The 24,881-nt window shown below is 41.7% G+C and overlaps 2 protein-coding genes across 4 annotated transcripts in view; one reads left to right on the top strand and one right to left on the bottom strand.

The window, feature by feature from the left end:
* The window catches only part of IGHMBP2 (immunoglobulin mu DNA binding protein 2), a 101,972-nt gene extending 89,252 nt beyond the window's left edge, over positions 1–12,720 (bottom strand). The window contains exons 1-2 of the mRNA XM_089520811.1: positions 12,582–12,720; positions 7,615–7,784 (exon numbers count right to left, since the gene is read on the bottom strand). Coding sequence (XP_089376937.1) covers positions 7,615–7,784; positions 12,582–12,679 — 268 coding nt within the window. The 5' untranslated portion in view covers positions 12,680–12,720. The remainder of the gene's footprint in view (positions 1–7,614; positions 7,785–12,581) is intronic.
* The window catches only part of MRPL21 (mitochondrial ribosomal protein L21), a 30,673-nt gene continuing 18,473 nt past the window's right edge, over positions 12,682–24,881 (top strand). The window contains exon 1 of one of the 3 annotated variants that reach the window (XM_089520827.1): positions 12,682–12,876. In XM_089520827.1, coding sequence (XP_089376953.1) covers positions 12,825–12,876 — 52 coding nt within the window. In that variant the 5' untranslated portion in view covers positions 12,682–12,824. The remainder of the gene's footprint in view (positions 12,877–24,881) is intronic. The other 2 variants (XM_089520824.1, XM_089520826.1) reach the window with 2 other exon arrangements.

Consider the following 24,881-nt stretch of genomic DNA (forward strand, 5'->3'; position numbering starts at 1 on the left):
CCCGGATGCAACAAAGAAGGAGCGTGAAAATCGCGCTCCTTCTTGCAGCCCGGAAGAGACGCCGTGAGGCGCCAGTCGCACACTCGCAGCGTCACTTCCGCCGCGCAACGTGCGGACGCAGAGCGTCCGTTATGTCAAAATGGCGGCAGACGTGTGGAACAACCGCCGCCATTTGTTACGGACTCAGTCCGTGCTAGGGTTAGTGGCGTCTGGAAGAGACGCCCCTTTCTAATCCTAGCACGGACTGAATCCGTCCTAGGGTGCCCGTTTGTAACGGGCCTTAGTCTCATTATAAAGCCATGAGGAAGGCACCCCTTTTTCTAGGTACCTATTATGCCTACTTCCACTCCCACATATGCAGAGCACAAGATAGGCAATGTATAAGAAGTTCCATGTAAAAGCACTGCAAGAGGAGCACCTTCAAAAACTAACATGATATCCATGTATCCTGTGTGGCTGGGAGTTTAATTAGACGACCCTTAAGGTTCCTTCCAACCTTTTGATTCTACGTTTGGCATTTTTCAAGTGTCTCACCACACTTTAAGCTCCTTTGGGCCCTAGAATACCAACAAAGAACCCAGTAAAATCCTGATTTAACTTCCATGGCTCAAAATAGGCACAGCAACTGGCAACATACTGTATATCTGCCTGGTCTTCTCTAAAAAGTGGATACAAATTGAAAAACTGCAGATCCAAAAAGCTTTTTCTAAAAGGTGGCTTCTTTGGAATGTTGCCTCAAAAGAAAAAGAAAGCAAAGATGGAAAATGAAACCAGGAAACCCCAGTTCTTCCAAATAGGAGGAAATTCAGTCCTGCAAAAGCAGCTCAGCCTTAAAGTCAAGGAAAATCCCAAAAGCTTACAAATTTATTATAGCATAAGCTTTCATGAACTAGCATCTACCTTCTCAAATGCACAAAGCTTTACCTAGAATTTCTGGGATACTGATTTTGAGAACCTGGATCCTTCAAATTTTCTTCTATATCCCAAAAGGGAGGAGTATGTCTATGGCTATCTTCCAGCCTTGTGCCCTATATTTTATTGTCCAAGGTCTCAACTTAGTTCAGCTGAAGTATAAAAATCCATTATCACAATTATTAAACCAAACTTTTTTGCTCACAGGAAACAGTCAGCTTTTAGGGTTTTGTTCTTGTTCACAGCACTCCAGAACACAGAATATAGTTGTGCCCATATATTTGGGTGCATCTACACTACAGAAGTAATACTGTTTGACACCATTTTAAGTGGTATAAAACTATCCTATGGAATCTTGGGATTTATAGTTTTACAAGATTTTTAACCTTCTCTGTCAAAGGTCCAAAACACAATGCAGAAATAATTCCAGATTGAGACCACGTTAACTGCCCTGACTCAGTGCTAAGGAATCCTGGGAATTGTAGTTTATTGTGGCACTAGAGCTCTCTGACAAAGAAGGCTAAATGTTTCACAAACCCACAGTTCCCAGAGCTGGTACTGTCTTTGAATCCATGGATCCTACAGAATCCCAGGATTCTATAGGAGCCATGGCAGTTTCAGTGGTGTCAAATAGCATTATTTCTAGGGTGTAGATGCACCCTTCCTGATGAGTCTCCTGTAGACAACTGGGTGGCCACTGTGCAAACAGAAAATTGAACAAAGAGACCTTTGGTCTCATCATTTTCATCATAGGTTATATTGCCACCAGTGTACATGGCACTTTACATTAGAACAGGGGTAGGCAACCTGCGGCCCGCGGGCCGAATGCGGCCCGGCAAGGCCTTGGGACCGGCCCCAGCCTGGTCCTGCCGCCGATTGCCGCCGGGGCCTTTGGGGGGCAATTGTCCATAGAAGCCTCAGAAACATGCATTTATATTAACATTTTTTTAAAAATCAGCAAATTTTTTCGCGTGTCCTCCATTTCTTTTTAAAAAAAAGTGTCTTCCATTTGAAAATTTTGTCATACATTTGTCCTGGTTTATTTATATATTTAAATTTTTAAAAATTATTTAATTATTTATTTTTTGGCTTCGGCCCCCCAGTTGTCTGAGGGACAGCAACCCGGCCCCCGGCTCAAAAAGGTTGCCTACCCCTGCATTAGAAGTTTACAACTGTTAATTTGACAGTTCTCTGCTCTCAGGCTTACAATTAAGAAAACGGGATACACAATGAAAAGGGAGAGCAGTGGAGAAAGGGATTAGCTCTAGAAGATGCTTGGTGCTGTTCTCTCCTTGGCAGTCAGGACAGAGGGATAGTTTTTCATCAACTGCTTGGCCTGGCCATGATACATGTTTTGCCTGTTTTTCTTCGCTACCTCTGGAAGCCACAGCCATGGCAGTTGGTATGGAGGAAGGGCTTTTAATCAGTTGCTGGCCTAGGCATGATGGAGCTGTGTCTTGTCTACCTGTTCATCTCTCCCTATGAGTCACAGCAGTGGCAGTTTCATCCAGCACTGCTCTTCATATTCTTGCAAACAAGTCCAAAACAGCACCTCACCAACAACCAATTTTCAAATACATACTGTTTAGTTAGAAACAAACAAAAGCTATTGATTGTATCTGCCAGTAAAATTTCTACTCCAAAAAGCAATTCAAGCCCTAAAGAAACTGATTAACACCAAAGATGTAAATATAGGCTGTTAGATGTGTTAAATCAAGATGGAAGCTGCCAGTTTAAATTATCACAATTTAATCAATGCAGTCAGCTTAAACCCAACAAGAAATGTCACCTTTGCTTGGGTAACAGTTGATCATTTACAACACAGCCAAGCAACATTTTCATTGTACTTCCCATCTGCCTTCTTTTCTTCTTGCCTCCCTCCTTCTTATTGAAATATTTATTCCTTAAACGAAAAACACAGCTCTGTATAATTGAAACTGTTCTGTCACTAGCAATTGTAAACCCAATAGGTGATATATTTAGCTCATGCTGGCTTTTGTGCCACATATCAGAAACACTGTTCTTTCAGAAACAGTGGGCAGGGAGATTATGAGCTTTTTAAAGTCTCTGGAAACTCTTCCCAAAGCTCACATTTGTCTAATTCAATACAAACTGTTTCCAAATAGTCTTTTGCTTTAAAGTAGCAAGAACACTAGTATGCTCCTGTTCAATTATCATTATCATGCATACCACTCATCAGTGTTGATGAGTTAGGAGCTGTGCAGACCGGCCATTAAGGCTAGCCTGGGGGCGGAGTTGGGGTGTGCATCCATATGACACATGCCCCAACTCTGCCCCCCATGGTGGCATCATAGCGCTCCTCTGGCACTGTGTTTACATGACGCAGCACGAAAGGAGAGCCTTAAAGCTGCAATGCCATGGCTATCGCACCCTTTCCAGGACGCAAAAAGGAGCCGCCCTGAAAAGGCCAGATAAGTAATACAGAGGGAGAATAGCAAAGCACATGAAAAGGAGTTCTGGCAAGACTATGAAGAGTGTAAGATCTATTTCTATTATTTGCTGTCAAGTTAACTTGGATATAGTGACCCTATGAATAGGAGACTTCCAAGATCCCCAGTTATCAACTGCTCTGCTCATGTTTTGCAAACTCAGAGCTATGGGTTCATTGATTGGATGAATCCATCACTAGTTCTGTCCTCTTCTTTTCCTACTATCCTACACTTTACCAAACACTATCATCTTTTCCAGTGACTCATGTTGTCTCATGATATGTCAAAAGTACAACAGCCCCAGTTCAATCATCTTGGCTTCTAGGGAGAGTTGAGATTCGTAGTTTTTTGTGGGTTTTTCAGGCTCTGTGGCCATGTTCTAGAAGAATTTCTTCCTGACGTTTTGCCAGCATCTGTGGCTGGCATCTTCAGATCTCTGAAGATGCCAACCACAGATGCTGGTGAAACATCAGGAAGAAACTCTTCTAGAACATGGCCACATAGCCCAAAAAGCCCACAAAAAACTATGGATGCCGGCCATGAAAGCCTTCAAGTTGAGATTTGATTTGTTCTAAGATGTATTAATTTGGGTTTCTTTTTTAGCACTCCATAATAGAACTGTCCTTCAGTACCACATTTCAAATAAGTTAATTCTCTTCCTGTCTGCTTTCTTCATTGCCCAGGTTTCACACCCACACATAATTATCAGGAATACTATGATATGGATAATTCTGACTTTTGTATTTAATTATATGTCTTTACACTTGAGATTTTATTCCGTTCCTTCATAACTGCCCCTCCAAGTATTGATCTCCTGATGTTTTGAATACAGTCTCCATTCTGATTAATGATCAAGCCAAGGCATAGAAAGTATTAAACAATTTCAAAAACTTGAAATGTTAGGTTAAGTAAACCATAAGCAGTCATTATTTTTGTCTTCTTAATATTCAACTCTAATCCTAGTTTTACACTTTCTTACTTTCAGCAGTAGTCACTCCAAGTCTTCTCTACTTTTTGCTAGTGGCATGGCATTATCTGCATATCTTAAGTTAGTGATGTTCCTTCCTCCAATTTTCAAGCCTTAGCCCGCCAAGTCAAATTTTGACTTCCATATGATATGTTTTGCATACAAATTAAACAGATAGGATAAAAATGCAGCCTCTTCTGATTCCCTTGCCAATAGAAAACCATATTGTGTCCTGGCAGTATTCTCATGTCCAGAGTATAGGTTATACAGCAATATCACCAGATATTGTGGGACTTCCATTTCTTTTAAAGCAAAACTTCTTTAACCAGCTTCAAAACAGAGCTGAAGACCATCCTGTTCAGAGAAGCGTTCCCAGGCATTGCATAATTGTCACTTGCTATTTGATGTTCTTTTGTTGCCTGTTTTATAGAATCATTTCCTGTATTGCTATGTATTTTATATGTATTATCCTACTAGAGAGGCAGGCTAGCTTCTTCTCCTTGGAAGAAGATTAACTAACCATCCATTAAGAAGCCAAGCCCTCCCTCCAGTCCATCTCCCCTGATCCAGGCCTTGGAGGTAGAGAAGAACAGCTGGCCCTCATCCCCTTCCCCACCACCACTCCCTTCTCCTTTTGTGTCGTGTCTTTTAGATTGTAAGCCTGAGGGCAGGGAACCGTCCAATTAAAAATATTGTATGTACAGCGCTGTGTAAATTTCAGCGCTTTATAAATAAAGGTTAATAATAATAATAATAATAATAATAATAATAATAATAATTTCCCATATCAAAGGCTTTGCTGTAGTCTATAAAGTCCAGGTTCATTTTTTATGAAATTCTTTGGTGTGTTCCATTATCCAATGTATGTGTGCAGTATGTTCTCTAGTGTTTCTTCCTTTTCTTAACTCAAATGGAACATCTCACATTTTGCATTCCATTCATGGTAAAAGCCTTTCATGCAAAATCTTGGGTATCAATGCAATAGTCTGATGGTTGCTACAACCCATGCTTTTCCTTTTTTGGGGGATTGCAATAGATATTGAACATTTCCAGTCTGTGAGTACCGTTTTGTTTTCTATATTTGTTGATCGATTTTTGTTAGAATCTGAATGGATTATGTCTCTATAGTATGAAATAAACTCTCCTGGTAAGTCATCTGTTTCTTGTGATTTATTTCTTCCAAGTGCTTTGAGAGCTTTTCTTCTTCACTTCTGAAAACTGTGGGTTCATCTTCAAAATTTTCTTTCCTGAAGTATTTTGGTCATCATTTCATCTCAGGCTGGGAGCTCTAGTTTGTTGTGGCTCTGATGCCACAACAAACTAGAGTTCCCAGAATTCCACAGCACTGAGCTGTGGCACTTAAAGTGGGGTCAAACTGGATTATTTCTGCAATGTGGATGCAGACTCATTTATCTAGTTCTTCAGTGTATTGTTTCCACTGACTTTTTATTTTGCCTGATCACATAATATGTTCCCCTGTTGGTCATATACCACTTTTATTCACAAGAAGTGTACAATAATGTATTGTTTTGCAAGTAAACAAAAAATCCTATAAATGTCTACTCAGAGCTAAGTATCACAGAATTCAAATGGGTCTTATGGCTAAGTAAGGAGGTATAGGATTCCAGTCTACATTATTTATATATATATGTGAAAATCTGATTACTCACTATACTGTGACCATTAAATGATTGTTGCCAATTTCCTTGTTGAATAATTCTGAGGCCAGAATAAGATATAAAACCCAGCCCCTCAGAAAAGAGAACACAGTTCATCCCTGTTTTAGTTATCAAACCTCTAGCCAGGTGTTTTCCTTCTCTACCAGTTAAACTGTCATAATCTGGTACACTGAGCCTTCTGTCAAAAATGTATGACTCCAACTAGCAAGGTCAAAAAAGTTTTTTTAAAAATGTGTCAAGAAAAAGTCTTTATGTAATTACCTAATTTTGAACATTATTTAGAAAGAATGAAGTACATTACATTGATATATCTTTGTAATGTAGACTTTATACCGTATTGTATATTGTATAATGATATAATTTTGTATAACTTATGTTTATTATATCAATTGACACTGAAAAAAGTTAACAAAAGAATTAACCAGATTCTATCATTGTTTTCACTTCTGAGTTTCACTAGTAAGAACTACATTATAATTACATAAAATTATCAGCAAATTCAACTTAATATTTGTAATCTTCTTACCCTAGGTTAATCATAATGCAAGACCAGTGAGTGCTACAGTTTCACTAGAATTCTAAGGGCCTATGTAAACAAGCAGAATGGATTTATCTCGTGCTATCTTGCCCCAGGTTCTCACTCAGGTCAGTCCCTAGGCCGGAGAAGCAATAATAATAATAATAATAATAATAATAATAATATTTTTATCCCACTTCTCCAAACAGATCGAAGCGGCTGATTATAAAAGCATCAGTAAAATATAATAACTTATCATCACTGTATCTCAAACTCTCCCAAACCCTCCCATCCACAATAAAATACAATTAAATTATTAAACAATTATTAAAACAGTTATTAAAAATAGGGCAGAGGCAGTAAAGCAGTTGTTGAATAATTGATTAAATTAATAAAATTGCTGGAATGTTAATCTGGAAAGGCCTGTCAGAAGAGATTGTCTTGATTGCCTTTTTAAAGCAACCAAGACTGGTGATATATCATGTCTCTTCCAGGAGGCTATTCCATGACTTGTGAGTGGCAGAGAGATTTCCTTTGGGTAACTGCAATCAGACTAATTTTAGTTCACATGCTCTCCTGTCACCATGCCATGGACCCGCTACCACCAGACTCCCCGCACCTGTTGGCATGTCTGCTCAGAAGACCACTGTCATGACCCGTAAGGCCAGAAATAGGGTGCCTAGGTAAGCGGCACCACCTGAAATCACAGGCTACAGAGGGGGTCTTCTGAGCAGATATGATGATGGAAGCAGGTAAGGGGTGCACAAGGATGTGTAGTATGCCAGCTGTCGCCACAAAGTTTCAAGCAAAACCCATGGCAAACAGTTGGTCTGTATGCCCTAGGCTAAGGTACCTTTGGGCCAGAACTGGTCCAGAGTTGCTGAATTGGCATCCAGAGAGGACAATAGCCTGCATCATCGGTACAGTAAGACACGCAGTCAGAGGCAGCAGGAATATGGGCCTTTTGCCCTGTACGTACAGGTCCTAAGAAAGCAGCACTGTATTGATACAGGAAGCACTTGTGATATGCATATTTGTCTCTACAGCTAGTTTTAGCCATTCTGACAGCTTTATCGTAAGTTTACTTACCAGGTCCAAAGCTATTACTGGGTAGCTCTGACTGTGAGCCGTATTTTCTAGGTTGTAAAGTTACAAGGAGACGACCATACAACCCAGTTCTTTGACTGACTATTTCAAGTTTCAGCAAGCAGACTCCTTTGCGCTCAAGCTCTTTGAAGGAGATGCTTTCCTGCCATGCTCTAGAAAGGTACACAGAGAAAGAGACCATGGAACAGTGGACAAATGAACAGTATGAACAAAAAAGCTTGGCCTTCTCCCTCCTTTAGTACAATGCTACTAGACAGCAAAGAACTACTGCCCGATACAGGCAATAATGCTAAACAATACTTGGGTCTGTTCAGATGCAGTACAGTGCTACCTCGGGTTACGAAATTAATTCGTTCCGCGGCGCCGTTCGTAACCCGATACATTTCGCAACCCGAAAAGGCTTTCCGTTAGCGCTGGAAAGCCGCTAGCCGCGCTTCGCATTTGAATTTCGCGCCGAAACGCGCCGAAATGAATTTCGTAACCCGAAAAATCTTTCGTTACCCGGAACAGTTTTTTCCAATCTAACTTTTTCGTACCCCGGAAATTTCGTAACGCGATCAATTCGTATCCTGGGGTACCACTGTAATTACAGATGGTCTCTAAGAAAGGGGAACTTCACTTTCAAAACAACCTCAGTTTCATGTCTGTCTACTTGACCGCCTTATAATGCATTTTGAGATGTCGAGAAACACAAGACTATTGGCTCCCTTGACACAAAACTTTGTGTGCCTTCAACTCATTTACAACTTATGCAGACCTTAAGGTGACCCTGTCACAGGGTTTTCTGAGGCTGGAAGTATGTGACATATGCAAGGTCACCAATGGGTTTCCATGGCCAAGTGTGGAATCGAACCCTGGTCTCCAGAGTTGTAGTCCACAACTCAAACCACTACACCACGCTGGCTCTTTGTCCATATAAAGCAGGTCTCAAAAGACCATTATAAGGTGTAAGGTTGTCCAGGGGTATGCTGGACTAGACAGGCCTTAACCCTGAACATTACTGGAAATTTTAAGGAAAACAGAATGTAAAGTTGACATTACTGAACAGCTTTTACAGTACACACAGATGGTACAAATAATTGCTGTAATAAAAGATGTAGCTATTACACATGTCCAACAGTCATTTGTTTGACAGCACTGTACTGACTGATCTACTTCCACTTGTTTAGCTCCCTAAAATTTAACCACATCTGTTCAACATTTTCTCTCCCTTTGTAACCACAAATAGAAAAAAAACTTAGCAGCAACAGTAAGCATTAAGATACCAGTATTCATTGAATGGCTGCAAAATCTTAAATATATCTCAGAGCCATTTTGCTTGATAATAAACACTTCTTTGAAAGTTTTCCTCAGGGACAACCACAAGTAATAAATATGAGTGTGATGTTTTAACTCTTATGGATTTCAGTGCCTTACAAAAAACCCCACCTTTTTTCTTCTTCTCTAGGCCCTGAAATCTAGGGAATAAAAAAAACTTTCAATTAATAATCTACTTCTGCTTTCTGTTTGAGAAACAAGACTAGAGCCTCTTGGGTGTGTGGAAGTGAGCACACAGTTCTTTGGATGCAGGCCAAAGAACTTGGGGGGGGGGGGGTGTTTCTTTATTCTGAGGCTTTACCTCCACCCTATTTTTAGGCAATTAAAACCATCTTTGATCAGATACTCTAAATAATTATTAATACAGTTCAATGACATATTTAACTCAAATTTACAAAAGGGAAACAGTGCATTCATTTTGCTTAATATATATAATATATATATATATATATATATATATATATATAAATACAGACTCCAATAAATTATGTCAAATTGCTCCAAAAATGTTAGTGGCTCCTTCTGTGACACAAACAAGCATTGTGGCTTATGATATACCTGCGTAGTATTTTTTAAAAAGAACAGTTTATCACAGATGGTAGCTACTAATCCTCATTCTCGAACTGTCAAGGTCAATATAACTGGGCAACAGAAGTGATATCAGAATTTTAATTATGGCAGACTTCTGAATAATTTGCTGTTTGTCACATTTGCTTTCTCATCCCCAGTTTTATTTAAGAACAGTAGCAATTAAAATACTTCCTAAATTTGGATACTGAAAAATAACACCCGAGGGTGAAAACCAGGAACAGATCTATAAGCTTGGTTCTGGAATGTGTCATAAATTCTGACTCCATTCATGTGCTCAGGGGAACCTGTTCCATATGCCTGCCTTAAGAATTATTTTGCACCTGGCTCCAGCTAACAAACCTCAACTCTAGTTTAAATAAATAAATAAACTCTGCAAGGTGAGGTTCTGCTTATGCTTGCACTATAAGGAAGATGCTCAATCTACATTATGCAGCTCCAGTTCTAGAAAAGTGCTTGATCAATTGAAAGTATGCTTCTCCACACAGGACCAGCCCTGAGGATAGCAAGCCTTGGCACTGAGCTAAAGGGTTGTGCCAAGTTGAACTCAATGTCTTTTGACTATACTGTCTGCAGAAAGGTATTTTGGTTCTCAAAGCTGGAGCCAGAGAATATTGGCAGCAAAGAAGTCCTCTCATCTTCAGTTAAATGTATAAATATAAATTAAATAAATAAAGCATCTCCAAGCCCCCCTGTCCTCCACTGCTCTGCTCAGGTCTTGTAGATTCAGGACCATGATCCCCTTAATAAAGTCTATACATCTGGTCTGTGGTCTTCCTCTCTTTCTATTACCCTCCACCTTTTCCAGCATTATGGTCTTTTCTAATGAGCTGTGCCTTGATCCTTAGGTTAATCATTTTGCTATAAAAAGGAGAAAAGTATTGCATTTCTGGGCAAACGTTTCATTCATATCTCATTTTAGTAACCTGTGATTTAGCAATTAAACTCATCCAAACTAAACATTATAATGTGAAAAGGATGCCTATGGATGTTTTTGTTATTTGTTACTTGATGTTTTTAATTTGTTGCCTGATTTACTTTATTGTACCCTTTCTTGGATTGTTATGTATTATTTATATGTATTATGCTATTATTTCTTAGATTGTACAGCATGGGCAGGTTTACTTTATCTATTTTATTGTTTGTATGTACAGCGCTGTGTAAATTTACAGCGCTATATAAATAAAGCATAATAATAATAATCACTTGAGGTATGAATATAACACCTTTGTCTTAGAATTAAGCGAAGCATAATTATCATTCATCTCAAAAGAGGTGATTTTCTTTCTCTCTATATTCTGTCTGAATATATGGGCATATGAGTACAGAGTGACCAGATGTGCTCCCAACTCCTCCCATTAGAAAATGGAGAGAAGAACTGCTGGACCGCATCCCCTTCTCAACCACTATTCCCTTCTGCTTCTGTGTTGTCTCTTTTTAGATTGTAAGCCTGAGGGCAGGGAACCATGTAATTAAAAATAATAATAATTGTAAGTCGCTCTGATAGCCTTTAGGGCTAAAAGGTGAGGTATAAATACCATAAATAATAAATAATAACCCCTGCAAAGGAGGCCAAGGCACCGCAAAATGTAGAGCATTCGAGAAAAATGACCAAATAAAAGCCAAAAACACTCACATAAATGTAAAGCCAAGCTTTTTAGTCATGCCCAAAATGGAAGGCATTTTGGAATACCTCATGGACAGAAGGCAGAAATGTAGGACATGTCTTAGAAAAGGAGGGAAAGTCTGGTCACCCTGCACACTTATAGACCCTTAAGGCGTAGAGCCCATACAGACAGGCCAAAATAAAGCTGCTTCAGATCACTTTGGAGGTATGCTGTTTAAACGTTGCATGCGTCCTAAGAGGCTGGAAGCCATGCCAAAGCCATGCTCCAGTCCTAAGGATTGAAGCGTAACTTTGGCACAGCTTCTGGCCTCTTAAGATATGTGTGTCATTTAAACAGAATGCCTCCAAAGTGACCCAAAGCAGCTTTATTTTGGCCTGTCTGTTTGGGCCCTTTGTTTAAGAGTTTCATCTTTCCTGTTGAAGTTGTTTGTGGATTTCAGTGGCTGTGACCTGCTAAGTTGTTGGCATGGTCCAGAATAGACAGGCGGACAGGTCTACATAGGGACCACCAAACGCAGTGTTCAAACACGAATTGAGGGACATGAAAGACATTACAAAAATGCTGTTTTAAAACACTGAAATTCTGGACCATGCCAACAACTATTAAGTCAGGATGCACAGGGAAGCCATTGAAATCCACAAACACCTGGACAACTTCAACAGGAAAGTAGAAACTCTTAAAGTAAACAAAGTTTGGCTACCAGTCCTGAAAAACACCAAAATCAAGTCCCAGCAAATACAAATGAAAACCAGCCAGGATGAGAGACATTTCCCAGCAGACAATGGATCATTCATTAGACCCCCTGAGGCCTTGTCATTAAGCAACAGAACAATACACAGATTAACATGTAAACTGTTTCCTCTCAACCAACAGTATATATTCCCCACCCACTTCCATGCCAGCGTTCTCTGAAGATGCCAGCCACAGCTGCTGGTGAAACATCAGGAAGAAACTTTTCTAGAACATGGCCTCAGAGCCCAAAAAAATCCCACAAAAACTATGGTGACCGGTGTGTTTAAACAACCATTTACAGGCTTTGATGTCTATGAGTGTGCAGGGTGACCAGACTCCCCCTCCCCTTTTCTAGGACATGTCCTACATTTCTGCCTTCTGTCCAGGAGGAATTCCAGAACGACGCCTTCCATTTTGGGCACGACTAAAGAAGCATGGCTTCACATTTATGTGAGGGGTGTGTGCGTTTCTTTGTTTATCTGGCTTTGATTTGGCCACTCTGCTTGAATGCCTTGCCCTCCTTTGCAGGGGGCTATTATTTTACTCTTTTATTTATTGTTTAACAATATCCAAGACATCCTGCCCTTCTTCAGTCCACAAAAACCCCAACTGTGGGCGCCTGCCATGAGAGAGCCTTGGACTTCAGAGGGGTGGCCTCCCTCCAGCCGCCCCTTGCTGCTGTACCTGGCTTCGGAGATCTCCGCCTCCCTCTCCTCCTTGAGCAGCTCCAGCTGCCGAGAGACGAACTCCCCAACGTCCTCCGCCGCCGCCGCCGCCGCCATCCCAATGGAATGAGGAGGGATCCCCAGCAAACTCCCGGAAGGGAGGCGACGGCGGAACCTTAGAGCAGCAGGGCCCTGTTTCCCGCCGGACCCGGTCCGCCGCCGCTCCTGCCCCCCGTGGGCCCACTTCCGGTTGCGCTGAGCGATGGCGTTTTTCGCCTCTGCGGCGGGCTCTGGCCAGTTCCTGAGGCGGGCAGGTAGGCGCGGGGACCGTTGCTGTTGGACTTGCTGTATTTGCTGTTGTCCTTGGCGGCGTTTTCCTTTGGCAGCCATTTTGTCAGCCGCCTCCAGCGCTACGCTGCTCCTCCATAGGCCTGCTTTCTCCACTTGAGGCGGGTGCATCCACACACTGCGGTTCGATACCGCTTTAACTGCCCCTGGCTCAACGCTATGGGATTCTCGGAATTGTAGTTTGTTTGTTGTAACACCAGAAGGCCTCACAAAACTGCATTGAGTTAAAGCGGTCTGGAACTGTGTTATTTCTGAAGTGCAGACGCCGCCATCAGACTTACTTCTAAGCCTGGCTGCACTTAACATCTGCGCAGAGGAAATAATCCAGTTTGATACTGCTTTAAGTGCCCTGGCTCAATGCTGGGGAATTCTGGGATTTGTAGGTTGTCAATCTCAAACTGGATGATTTCTACAGTACGAGGCAGGAAAAACCAACCCTTTTTAAACTTGCTGTACCCCAGACCTGCTTAGAAGTAACTGACTGCATCTGCACTGCAGAAATAATCCAGTTTGACACTGTTAACTGCCACAGCCCCATCCCATGGGATTTGTAGTTTGTTGTGGCACCAGAGCTCGCTCTGACAGAGAAGGCCAAATATCCCACAAAACTACAGTTCCTAGAATTCCCTTGCATTGATCCGTAATAAGCAGTATCGAACTAGATTATTTCTGCAGTGCGGATGCAAGGGAAGAAAAACCTTTTAAAAACTGTTCCCCCCCCCCAACCCTGCTTAGAAGTAACTATGGCTGCATCTACACTGCAGAAATAACACCGTTTGAGACCACTTTAACTGCCCTGGCTCAATGCTAGGCAATTCTGGGAACTAGTTTTGTGAGACATTGAGCCTTTTCTGTCAGAGAGGTCTGGGTCCAAAATAAACCTACACTTCCCAGTACAGTATTCCCTAGCACTGAGCCAGGGCAGTTAAAGCAGCCTCAAACTGGGTTATTTTTACTGTGCAGAGGCAGCCTTTGTTTGCTGGTCTGTTTGCTTAAACAGTTTTTATTCATTAACATGTTAGGACTATGCCAGTATGGAACTGGAAAAATTAAGTAGCAAAATGCTGTTCAGATTTTATGGCCACTAACGTAAATAATACAGTCAGCCTGCCTTATCCACGGATTTTTTATCCAGGGATTTATACTTCAAACAAAGTATACATTCTAAAAAGCAAATCTTGATTTTTCATTTTATATTAAAAACACCATTTTGCTCTGCCATTATATTTAATAGGACTTGCGCATCCACTGATTTTGTTAACCACGGGGGATCCTGGAACCAAACCCCAGCGGATAACAAGGTCCCACTGTAATTGCTCCTTTAAAAGGTGTTCTTTTTAAAATAAGTTGTTTTGGTTGAGCTTACGTTAACTGAAGGATTTGCTTCTCTTGAGTGGCATTTCTTGCACTGTAAAATACAATTATTAAAAAGAAGTGAGTGATACTGGTCTAACAGTGAATAACCCAATAAACTGTTAAAGGTGAAATATTTAAATTAAAACCTTCATTGTTGTTTCAATAAGAGGATTAGAAAACAATAATAGGTGTTAAATATTTGTGAATATTTATTGTAAAAAACTGGGAATATTCACAAATACTTTAAAAGTCTGACTGTTGTTACTGTTTTCTAATCCTTTTATTGAAACAACATTGATTATTTGAATGTAAACATTTCAACTTTAACAGTTTATAGGATTAGGGTTTAACAGTTTATTGGGTTATTCACTAATAGACCAGTATCATTTACTTCTTTTTAATAACTTTATTTTACAGCGCAAGAAATACTACTCAAGAGAAACAAATCCTTTAGTTCAACAAGCACCAAAAGAGCAATTATTATTTAAGTTAGTGGCCATAAAATCTGAACCACATTCTTTTAGTTCTATATTGGCATGGTCCTAACATGTAAATGCATAAAAACAGTTTAAGCAAACAAACCAACAAACAAAGCCTGCATCTGCACAGCAGAAATAACCCAGTTTGAGGTCGCTTTAACTGTTCTGGCTGTTGCTAGTTTAAACTTTAAATTGACCTAGTTTAAACCAGCCCACCCCACTAGTCCTGAATCCTCCCATCCCATGTTTGGTTCTTGTTTCCTCTGACAAACTTTATCAACAGGAGCCAGCCTTGAATAGAATATTCATGCCATTCTTATCCTGTTATGTTTGCACACAAGTGGAGCAACCTTCATCTGAGAGTTCAAAGGCTGGTGGTGTTAAATTTTCTTTTTATCTTGGGTTGACTGGTACATTGCGACTTCACTGTTGCACATAACAACTGTGTAATTCCTGTTCTATTAAGACAGATGCATAAGGAAATCTGGTGTTTAGGAGCAGAGTAGGTTCATTGATTCTTGCTCTTTTTTCATTTATGTATTGAATTTGTATCCTGCCTTTCTCCCAAAATGGGATTTGAGACAGCTTACTATAACTTTAAAAATATATGTGGTTAAAACAATAATTTACAAAAGTTTTAAAAGAATGTAATATTAGTATTTTTAAAATATGCTTTAAAATAACTAAGAACACTTAAAAACATGTTTAAAGTATAATTACAATAAAAGATTAAAAAATGCAGCACACCACTTACACACACTTCAACTCCATAATTAAAATAAATAAAATAAAAAACATCTTCCCCTGCTTGCAGAAACCAGACTTCTAGGAGCAGCCACATAGAAGAGGTTCCCAAAGTCTTCACCAACTGCACCTCACTGAGAGAAAGCCCTTAATGGGAGAGTAGTAGGAATTTGAAAGGATACTGGTTTGATTTTTAAATTTCTTTGTAGCCTGTGTATATTTAAAAAACATTTCATATCATTTCCCACTGAAAGTTCTCATAGCTTTATCCATATGATGGCTATGAAGTGAAGTCAGAACTGTAAGCATAGTAGTATTTGAAACCATAGGAACAATATTTGGTCATAGGTCAGTAAAATGAGTACACAGCTTGTGGGGGCAACTGGCCTACAGACTAAACCGCTTAGAGTACTGAGTTAACTCATAAGTGGTATAGAAATGTACATGGAATAGAAATGGAAACATTACATTTGCAAAAAAAGTTGTTTATTAAATAAAACTTGTGGAAATGTGAAGAAATTAATAGTAAAGTTGCCAACAGTTGAAGTAGATTTTGCACTAGAGGCTGGTTTGAAGTGTTAATTTTATTTTCTAGGAAAATTCTTGCATAGGAAAATACTTGATGGCCAAGTGGAAATATAGGGGTCCAGAACAGTAGTCCCAAGGCTTCTTTTTTTTTTTTTTTAACGCATGAGCACATTTGCAATTTTGAGGCACCATCATTTCCCCGAAAAGTAAACCGGTGGCAGGCTAAAAGACAGTTTGATTATGAATATGAAGAACAAGGCATGGAATCATAGGACACAAAAGCGCTTCTTTGAACCCACAGTTTCAGAATCCCACAGGCCACTCAAGACAAGCCAATTATTTGCATAAATTCTCTCTAAAATATGTTCATTTCATCAAAAATGTTCCCCCAAATGGGAAGATTATCTCAAAGCGTGCACAAGACCCATGCACCTCAAACTGCAAAAGCAACCAATTTCCATTTTCTCTTTAGGCCAGCCACCAAATTAAACAAAGGGCCAGAATAGACCGGCATCTTCAGCCAGCTTCAAGCCGATTTGGGGGTGTGGCATCACATGCCACATGGCCCAGAGACAGCAAAAAGCTGGTTCAAGAGATTAAGGGGCGGCTTTTTTCCACCCCAAATAGAAGTGGATTTTTCCTCTCCTATTTGGGGTGGAACCTAGCTGGATTGGGGCCGCACATCTGTTTGCCACTGCCCCAATCCAGACTTAAATGGGACAGCTCCAAGCCGCCCTAATGGGCCGTCTGTTTCACCCCATACTCTCTCTCTCTGGATCACTTTATATGTTTCCTCCCCATCAATTCTCAGACATGTAACAACGTAGACCATCCATCTTGCAGGTATACAACCATCTTTTTCAGGAACACAAGCTAACATGTTTTGTTTAGTTTTTTTGATGGGAAGGGGCTGGAGGTCTTCATAGGTAGTATGGGAACTGCCTGCAGATACTATTTTGGAGACCCACAGAAGGCAAGGAAAACTGAATATTGCAGACACGCATTTTCTTTTCCTTTTTTTTGGACAATATGGAATTCATAACAGCATCTTTCACTATCAATTATAAATAATTTCTGATATGTCTGAGTTTTCATTGTCATACAACTGTATTTCTGATGAGTAAACCTCTAGATGTACCCATAAGATGGAAAGATATAAATCTTACCATCTGATTAAAATATTGGTTCGTGGTATTTTGCGAGAGTGAAGAACTAAACAGGTGAGATCCATCTTTTGCATTCTGAATGAGCTGTTAGGTTTAATAAACTCAAACTACTAGCCATAGCAAAAAGAGAGCTTTTTTAAATCTTTATTTTATTATTTTATTAAATGACTAGCTTAATTCTGTTTTAATGTTCTTCTTTTGTATGTTTTAGTTGTATTGTTTTAAATTTGGAGCTGCTTTGAATCCCAGTTTTGGGCAGAAAGCAGGATATCATCATCATTGATTAATATTATGATGATGATTAATTAATGTCAGTCAAATATGTGCTTACCAGAATTTGAATGGCTTGGTTTTAATAGCTTTAAATGCTCTGTCTAATAAATACTCAACTGCTTTGGCAACAGTAAGAACTCATTATTCTAATAACATTTTCAAACTATTGTGGTTTTTTTTATATATATACCATATAGATATAGGCTAATAATAATTTCTACCAAGAGGTGTGTGTTGTGATTCTTACTTTTTCCGGTACCTTTTCAATGAGTGTTTGCAGCTTTTTGCTGCTGAAAAGGTACTAATTGTTGAAATGTGGACAAGATCTAGAACTTCAGTCATTAATGGTGAGCTGCTGAGATGGAAATGGCCTTCACCTGTATGTATTATCTAAATCAGCTGCTGAGCCTTTATAAGGCTAGCTTTCTTGTGTGACTCTCTGGCTCTTAGCCTTTTTCTTTGTACTATATACTTTTGTCTTACCCTGCTTCAATGTAGTTTCTATTGTTATGTTTGCTATTTTGTATTTTTTTAATTGTCAATGTTCTTGTTCAATTTATATATTTTGTCTATATTTGTTTTGAATAGTTTTGTTATATACCTTGTTACTTTTCAACCGAAATAGGTAACTATTAGATTACTTTTTGCTTTTTTGTCTTTTAATCTCATTTTTTCTGCACTAATTGCTGAAAATGGGGAAAACATATTGTGTGTCTTCAAGTCATTCCCAACTTATGCCAGCCTAGCACAGGGTTGTTGTTGTTTTGGCAAGATTTGTTGGGTGTGTGTGTGTTGCATTTGTCTTTTTCTGAGGCTGAAAGAATGTGACTTCCCCATGGTCACCCAGTGGGTTTCAATTGCTGATCAGGGATTCACACCCTGGTCTCCAGAGTCAGATTCCAACATTGAAGCCACTACACCAAACTGGGTCCCTAACAAAAATTTTTTGCTGATTATGCCTGTAGTGTGTGAGGGAGCAAAAAGGGCAACAGCCTTGTAATATGTCTAGAATTTTATTTATGCTTCTCTGGATCCAAATTCTTGTTTGGCTACTAAGCCTAAAGACCCAATGTGGGTAGTGGGTTGTGTGTTGGACTAGGTCTCTAGGAAACCAGTGTTTGAACTTCTGCTCAGCCATGGAAGTCCCCTGTGTGATCTTGGGCATGTCACACTATCTCAGCCTTTGAAGAAGGCAAACATAAACCACTTCTGAGTAAATCTTGCCAAGAAGACCATAGGCTAGGGTTGGTATAATTTGGAGAAAAGGCAGATATCTCTCTCACACACATACTATACTAAGCTAAATAAAATTTATGGAAACATTTTACCCAACATAGGTTTTGAGACTTTGACAGCACAAAAAACCTAGGTTTGGTCCCTTATATCTAATATATTGCAGAATTGCTCATTAGGCAGGTGTGATTTATTGCATTTGTTGTAATGGCTACTTTCTGGATCTTGAAGCCTAATTCTGTGTAGATTACGTGTACCTAAGACCATTAAGTTTTGTGTGCTTAGGATCTCTGAACTCCAGAAAGAAGGACTGGAAAGGAAAAGGTGTCAGAGTGTCAAGGGTTAAAAACACAGCACATAGGAAAATGCTTGATGTGTGTGTGTTTGACCATGAGCATTCAGCAGAAGGACAAGGTTAATTAGCATAGCTGATGCTCATTGGCTCTTGGACACTTTGGTGTCCAAGTGCACGTAGCCATGGATGATGAAACATGTGTATGGATTACACGGGACACATGTCATGGTTACACACCTGAACTCACTGGGCTTGGGAGACCACATGGTCTGGAGTCTATATAAACCCAGGGGTTTCAAGTGATAGCTTGTGGGTTTGTAGTAGGAGTTGGTTTGGTATGTGTTGTGGAGTTTGGAGAAATCTGTATTTGTATTATAGCACTGTGAATAAAGAGCACTTCAGGTCTTAGCTTCTCTGGTGGTTTATCAGAAGAAGTCTAGCATCGGTTTGCTGTGTGTCCCCGGAGGTTCCTGCATTGCTTCAGTTCCTGGAAGACATCCAGCTGCTGTTATCTCAACTGCCTTTGGAACCACGGTTCTGCTTCTAAAATTGCTAGCTCTGCTCAAAGGTCTGATTTAACCACAGGACTCGTTTGAGTTGCTGAAAGTGGTTGTTGGACCCCAGAGGTTGTGCTGACAAAAGGGCCATTGTATTATAGTTTCTATAAAGAAACTGCTGTTCAGAGTAACTGCCTTAGTTAATAGTCTGTGTTTCCAAGTTCAGCCCCTGTGAATAATGACTTTTCCAAGCGATGGAGAGAAGGCATCCTTGATGTATGGGTTAGACCCTGTGGCTCGCTCTAGGTCAGGCAGGAAGTAGACAAAACTTTAGAGGCGTGTCCACAGGATAGGACTAACCCCCAAAGCAAGTTTCAGTTTCGTTTCTGCCTCTGCTCTGGTCAGACGCTTTCAGATCAGCTCTGCTGCTTTTCCTCCTCTATTTCTTTCAACAACAAAAACAACAACTTTATTTCTCTCCTGTTCCTTTTGCCTCTGCCTCCTATCTGTCCCCTCTCCTGTCTCTTTGGACTGCCAGGGGACCAACAACGATGTCAGGGGCTGGGGATCAGGAGGACAGCCCAGGCATGTCCTGTGATTCCCTGAACTTGGCTAGAGAGCAACCCAGTCACTCTCTCAGCCCCTATGAAGACAAGGAGCCTGCTGCTAGGACTGCCAGGGCCAGGTCGGAGGAGGGAGAACCCTCGTCTCCGAACCTACAGGGGCCCCACTGCACCCTCCAGCAAAAGGACCGGACCCAGGCCACATTGGAGGACTCAAGACAGGGTGTGAGTACTACCCCCACCCAACTGGCCCCCCCGCTGCAAGCATTGCCACCGGAGCTCTCCTCCATAATTGCTTCCCTCATCTCCTTCCAAGCTGCAGCTTTATCTGGCCAACAGCCCTGTCCTGCAGCCCTTCCCCTCTCTCTGGGGATGACTGCCACCATTTCAGACCACAGGAGACAGCCTTCCCTCCCTACCTCTCAGCCAGCTCCAGCCCAGTGCATCCCTGCCTCTGCCCAGAGAGCCCCAACCAGGACAAGGTCTTCCTCTTCCTCCTCTCCAGTTGCCCGCTCTTCCCTGGATTCCATCCCTCCCTCTGAAAGGGGAAAATTCACCCCCAGAAAAACTGCCCTCAGGCCTCCCAAAAAGGGCGGGAAAAGTCTCCCGGGCTCCTCTGCAGCTGCTGCTAAGACAAAAACTAAGCGACCAGCGCCACCTACTGGCCAACAACACAAATCAAAAAAGCCCAAAGCCTCCATTATTCTGCATTCTTCTGATGATGTGGATGATGCAGAGGACCTTTCAAACAAATTATCTCACAGTGAAGAGGGCTTACTCACCCTTGACGAATTATCTGTTGATGATGATGATGGAGAAGATCCCACACCCTCCTCCAGCAGACTTTTCCCCCAAGAGGACTTTCAAATCCTGTTGAAAAAAGCAATAAAAACTCTTGAGTTGCCTATAAATGCTACCATCCCTCAAACTCAAGACACAGACCTTCCCCAGGGAAAGGGCGACTCCTTCCCACAACCTGGGCCCCCTTCTATCGAGGTCCCCTTTACTTCAGATTTTATGAAGGTTATTAGGGAAGAGTGGTCTAAGCCAGCCACAGCCAGACCAAATCCTCAATCATTCAAAAAATTTTATAACCTTCCCCAACCGGTCATGTCAAAGCTCCAAGTCCCCTTGGTTGATGCTCCCGTTGCAGCTTTGACCACATCCGCGGTCTACTGCAAAGATGGAGACGATGCCCTAAAAAACCACGAAGACAAAAGAGCCGATTCGGCCTTAAGAAAATCATTTGATGCCTCCTCCACAGCCATCAGGGCTGCATCTACTGTCTCCATTCTCTCCAGGGCCGCTTTTACTTGGGCTAGAGACCTTATCCAAGAAGTACCTAAGGGCAACATTAAATTACGCCAGGGCATCAATAAACTTCTCAAGGTGTTGGCTTTTTCTTCTGATGCTTCTCTTGACATCATGCAACTAAGTGCCAGGGCTCAAGCAGCATCTGTCCCAGTAAGGAGACAGATTTGGCTAAAAAATTGGACGGTTGATGCCAAGTCCAAACAAAACCTCACCATGGCCCCCTTCAGCGGACAAAAACTATTTGGAGACGCACTCGAACCTGTCCTCATAGAAACCAAGGACAAGAAAAAAGCCTTACCTTCACTACCCAAAAGAGATGAAAAGCGATCCTTTCGCCAGGGACAGGGTTCCTTTCGCTCATACAAAAACAATCAATCTTCCTTTCGTTCCAGAGACCCTAGGTCCAACAAAAATCAGTGGTCTGACCGAAAGCCATATGGCCGACAACAATACCACTCCCGAGGATTCGGAAGGCCTAACAACTCTTCCAACCAACAACAGGGGCCATCTATCTCCAAACAAAACCGTAATTCCCCCAGAGAATGACTGGCCGCCACACCTAGTGGGCGGCAGACTTCTACACTTCGCCCACATTTGGGAAGCCTCAACTGCAGACAAATGGGTTCTCACCACACTGAGACACGGTTATCTGATAGACTTTTACAACCTTCCTCACGACCACTTTGTTCCATCACCGATGTCTCAACGTCACAAAAAACACAAGTTGATGTTACAAGCCATAGATCACCTACTACAAATTGGAGCGATAGAACAAGTTCCATCTTCAGAAATGTACAAAGGTTGCTACTCTATTTTGTTCATTGTGCCAAAAAAGGACGGGTCATGGAGGGCTGTACTGGACCTAAAATGGGTCAACAAATTTGTCAGAAAACGTCGTTTCCGTATGGAAACTCTAAAGACCATCCTAGAGGCCATCAGACCTCACGACTTTCTTTGTTCTCTAGATTTAACTCAAGCCTACCTTCATGTTCCTGTTCACCCTCTCCACCGCCGATTTCTGAGATTCTCCTACCACCACAACCATTACCAATACAAGGCCCTTCCATTTGGCCTCTCATCAGCTCCTCGGGTTTTTACAAAGATCATGATATCGCTGGTGGCCCATTGGAGACTACAGGGAATCCACGTCCATCCTTATTTGGACGACATCTTAATTCGCTCACCATCACTCCAACAAGGCCGTCAGGATGTCCATCTGGTCCTATCCTCATTGACAAGACATGGTTTTCTGGTCAATCGTGGGAAGAGCCACCTAGAGCCTTGCCAACATATTCTCCACCTCGGGGCGATCATCGATACCCTACACGGCAAGGTATACCTCTCACCAGAAAGAATAAACAAACTTCGTCAGACCATCAACCTCGTGTCCCGCTCTCACTCGACAAACCTTTTACTCCTGGCGAGATTACAAGGCTTAATGATATCAACGATAGACTGCACACCCTGGGCCCGATTTCACTCAAGGCCTCTTCAGTGGTTTCTCCTTCCTCACCAAAAACACATATCCTCAAAGGTCAACAAACGACTGATACTTCCTCACAGAGTCAGACACTCCCTCCTTTGGTGGACTTCTCCCAATCTCAAAACAGGTCGGCCACTCTGGCCTCCTCAAGAACTACAACTGACAACAGATGCCAGTCTGCGGGGCTGGGGAGCCACACTCAACAACTCCTATACACAGGGAAGATGGTCCGTCCAAGAACAAAGCCACAACATAAATCTCCTAGAACTCAGAGCGGTGCGCCTGGCTCTTCTACAATTCTCATCCCTGGTCAAAGGACAACCAGTGTTGATTCGGACAGACAACATGTCAACAAAAGCCCACATAAATCGACAAGGAGACACAAGATCAAAGTCTCTAATGAGCGAGACAGAGCTTCTTTTCAAGTGGTCGCAAACAAATCTCCTCTCGATAAGATCAGAACACATCAAGGGGACTCTAAATACGAGAGCCGACTGGCTCAGCAGACAGGACATAGACCAGTCAGAGTGGCAGCTACATCCCCAAGTCTTTCACATGGTGACACACAAGCTCGGAACGCCCCTGGTAGATCTCTTCGCATCGCCCATAAACAATCAACTGCCACGCTTCTTCTCTCGGTTCCTAACTCAAGGAGCGGAACAAATGGACGCTCTACATGCCCCATGGCCAGACGGGATTCTATATGCCTTCCCTCCAACGTCCATGATCAACAAGTGCCTAAAAAAGGCAAGAAAAGAAAGAGCGACAATAATTCTAATAGCCCCATACTGGCCAAGAAGACCATGGTTCTCAGAGATCCTGACAATGGCTCAAGAGTCTCTCAAGCTCCCGCTTCGCCCAGACCTTCTATCCCAGGGTCAGTTTCACCATCCAGATCCAGCCTGGCTCAACCTTCACGCTTGGAGGTTGAACGCCAAAATATGATAAAAGAAGGGCTCACGTCTAGGGTGATAGACACCATCATCAATGCTAGACGACCTTCCACCAGACGAATATACGAATATTCTTTCAGATCATTTGCCCGTTGGTGTAAGCTAAACAAACTTAACCCACTCAAGGCATCTGTGAGCTCTCTACTTTCTTACCTCCAAGAAGGACTTGATAAAGGTCTTAAGCCCAACACTCTCAAAAGACAGGTCTCTGCCATCACGTCTGCTTTTCCTCAAAAACACGCTAACAAACTGTCCAACAACTACTATGTCAGAAGGTTTCTTCGAGCAGCCACTCTCATCCGACCTCCCACAGTACACAGATACCCTAACTGGGACCTACACAAGGTACTTTCGGCTCTTACCAAAGCTCCGTTTGAACCACTAAAAGACATAGACTTAAAATTCCTTACCTGGAAGGTTCTATTCCTCACAGCCATCACCTCGGCCAAGAGAGTCTCAGAACTTGGCGCCCTGTCCATACGCAAAGAGCTCTGTGTGTTCAGAGAAGACTCTGTGTTGCTAAGACTAGATCCAACGTTTATAACCAAGATAAACTCTACATTCCACAGGTCCCAAGATATCATCCTACCTTCTTTTTGCCCTCAACCCAAAAAAGACTTGGAAAAGACCTGGCATACACTGGATGTTCGGAGGGCTCTCCGCACTTATATTAATAGAACTAAAAGGTTCCGTTTGACTGACAGCCTTTTTATCTCGTTCCACAAAAATTCCATGGGAAAAAAGGTGTCCGTTTCTACACTTTCTCGATGGATCAGGTCCTGCATATCCATGTGTTATACAGATTCTACAAAGCCTCTTCCTGGAACTGTTTTCGCTCATTCTACACGTAGTGCTTCAACCTCGGCGGCACTCTCCACTAATGCCTCTCTAGAAGAGATCTGCAGGGCAGCTACATGGTCCTCGACATCTACCTTTGTCCGACATTACCGCCTGGACTCCTTCCAGTCATCTGAGGCGGCTTTTGGAAGAAGGGTACTACAGGCTGTAGTACCTCATTAACTCAATCTTCTTCTACCCACCCTTATTTTTGGGGAGCTATGCCATATCCCATACATCAAGGATGCCT

The sequence above is a fragment of the Sceloporus occidentalis genome, unplaced genomic scaffold (genome assembly GCF_023333645.1).
Source record: "Sceloporus occidentalis isolate IW3139 unplaced genomic scaffold, rSceOcc1.0.p SCAF_4, whole genome shotgun sequence".
Taxonomy (NCBI): Eukaryota; Metazoa; Chordata; class Lepidosauria; order Squamata; family Phrynosomatidae; genus Sceloporus; species Sceloporus occidentalis.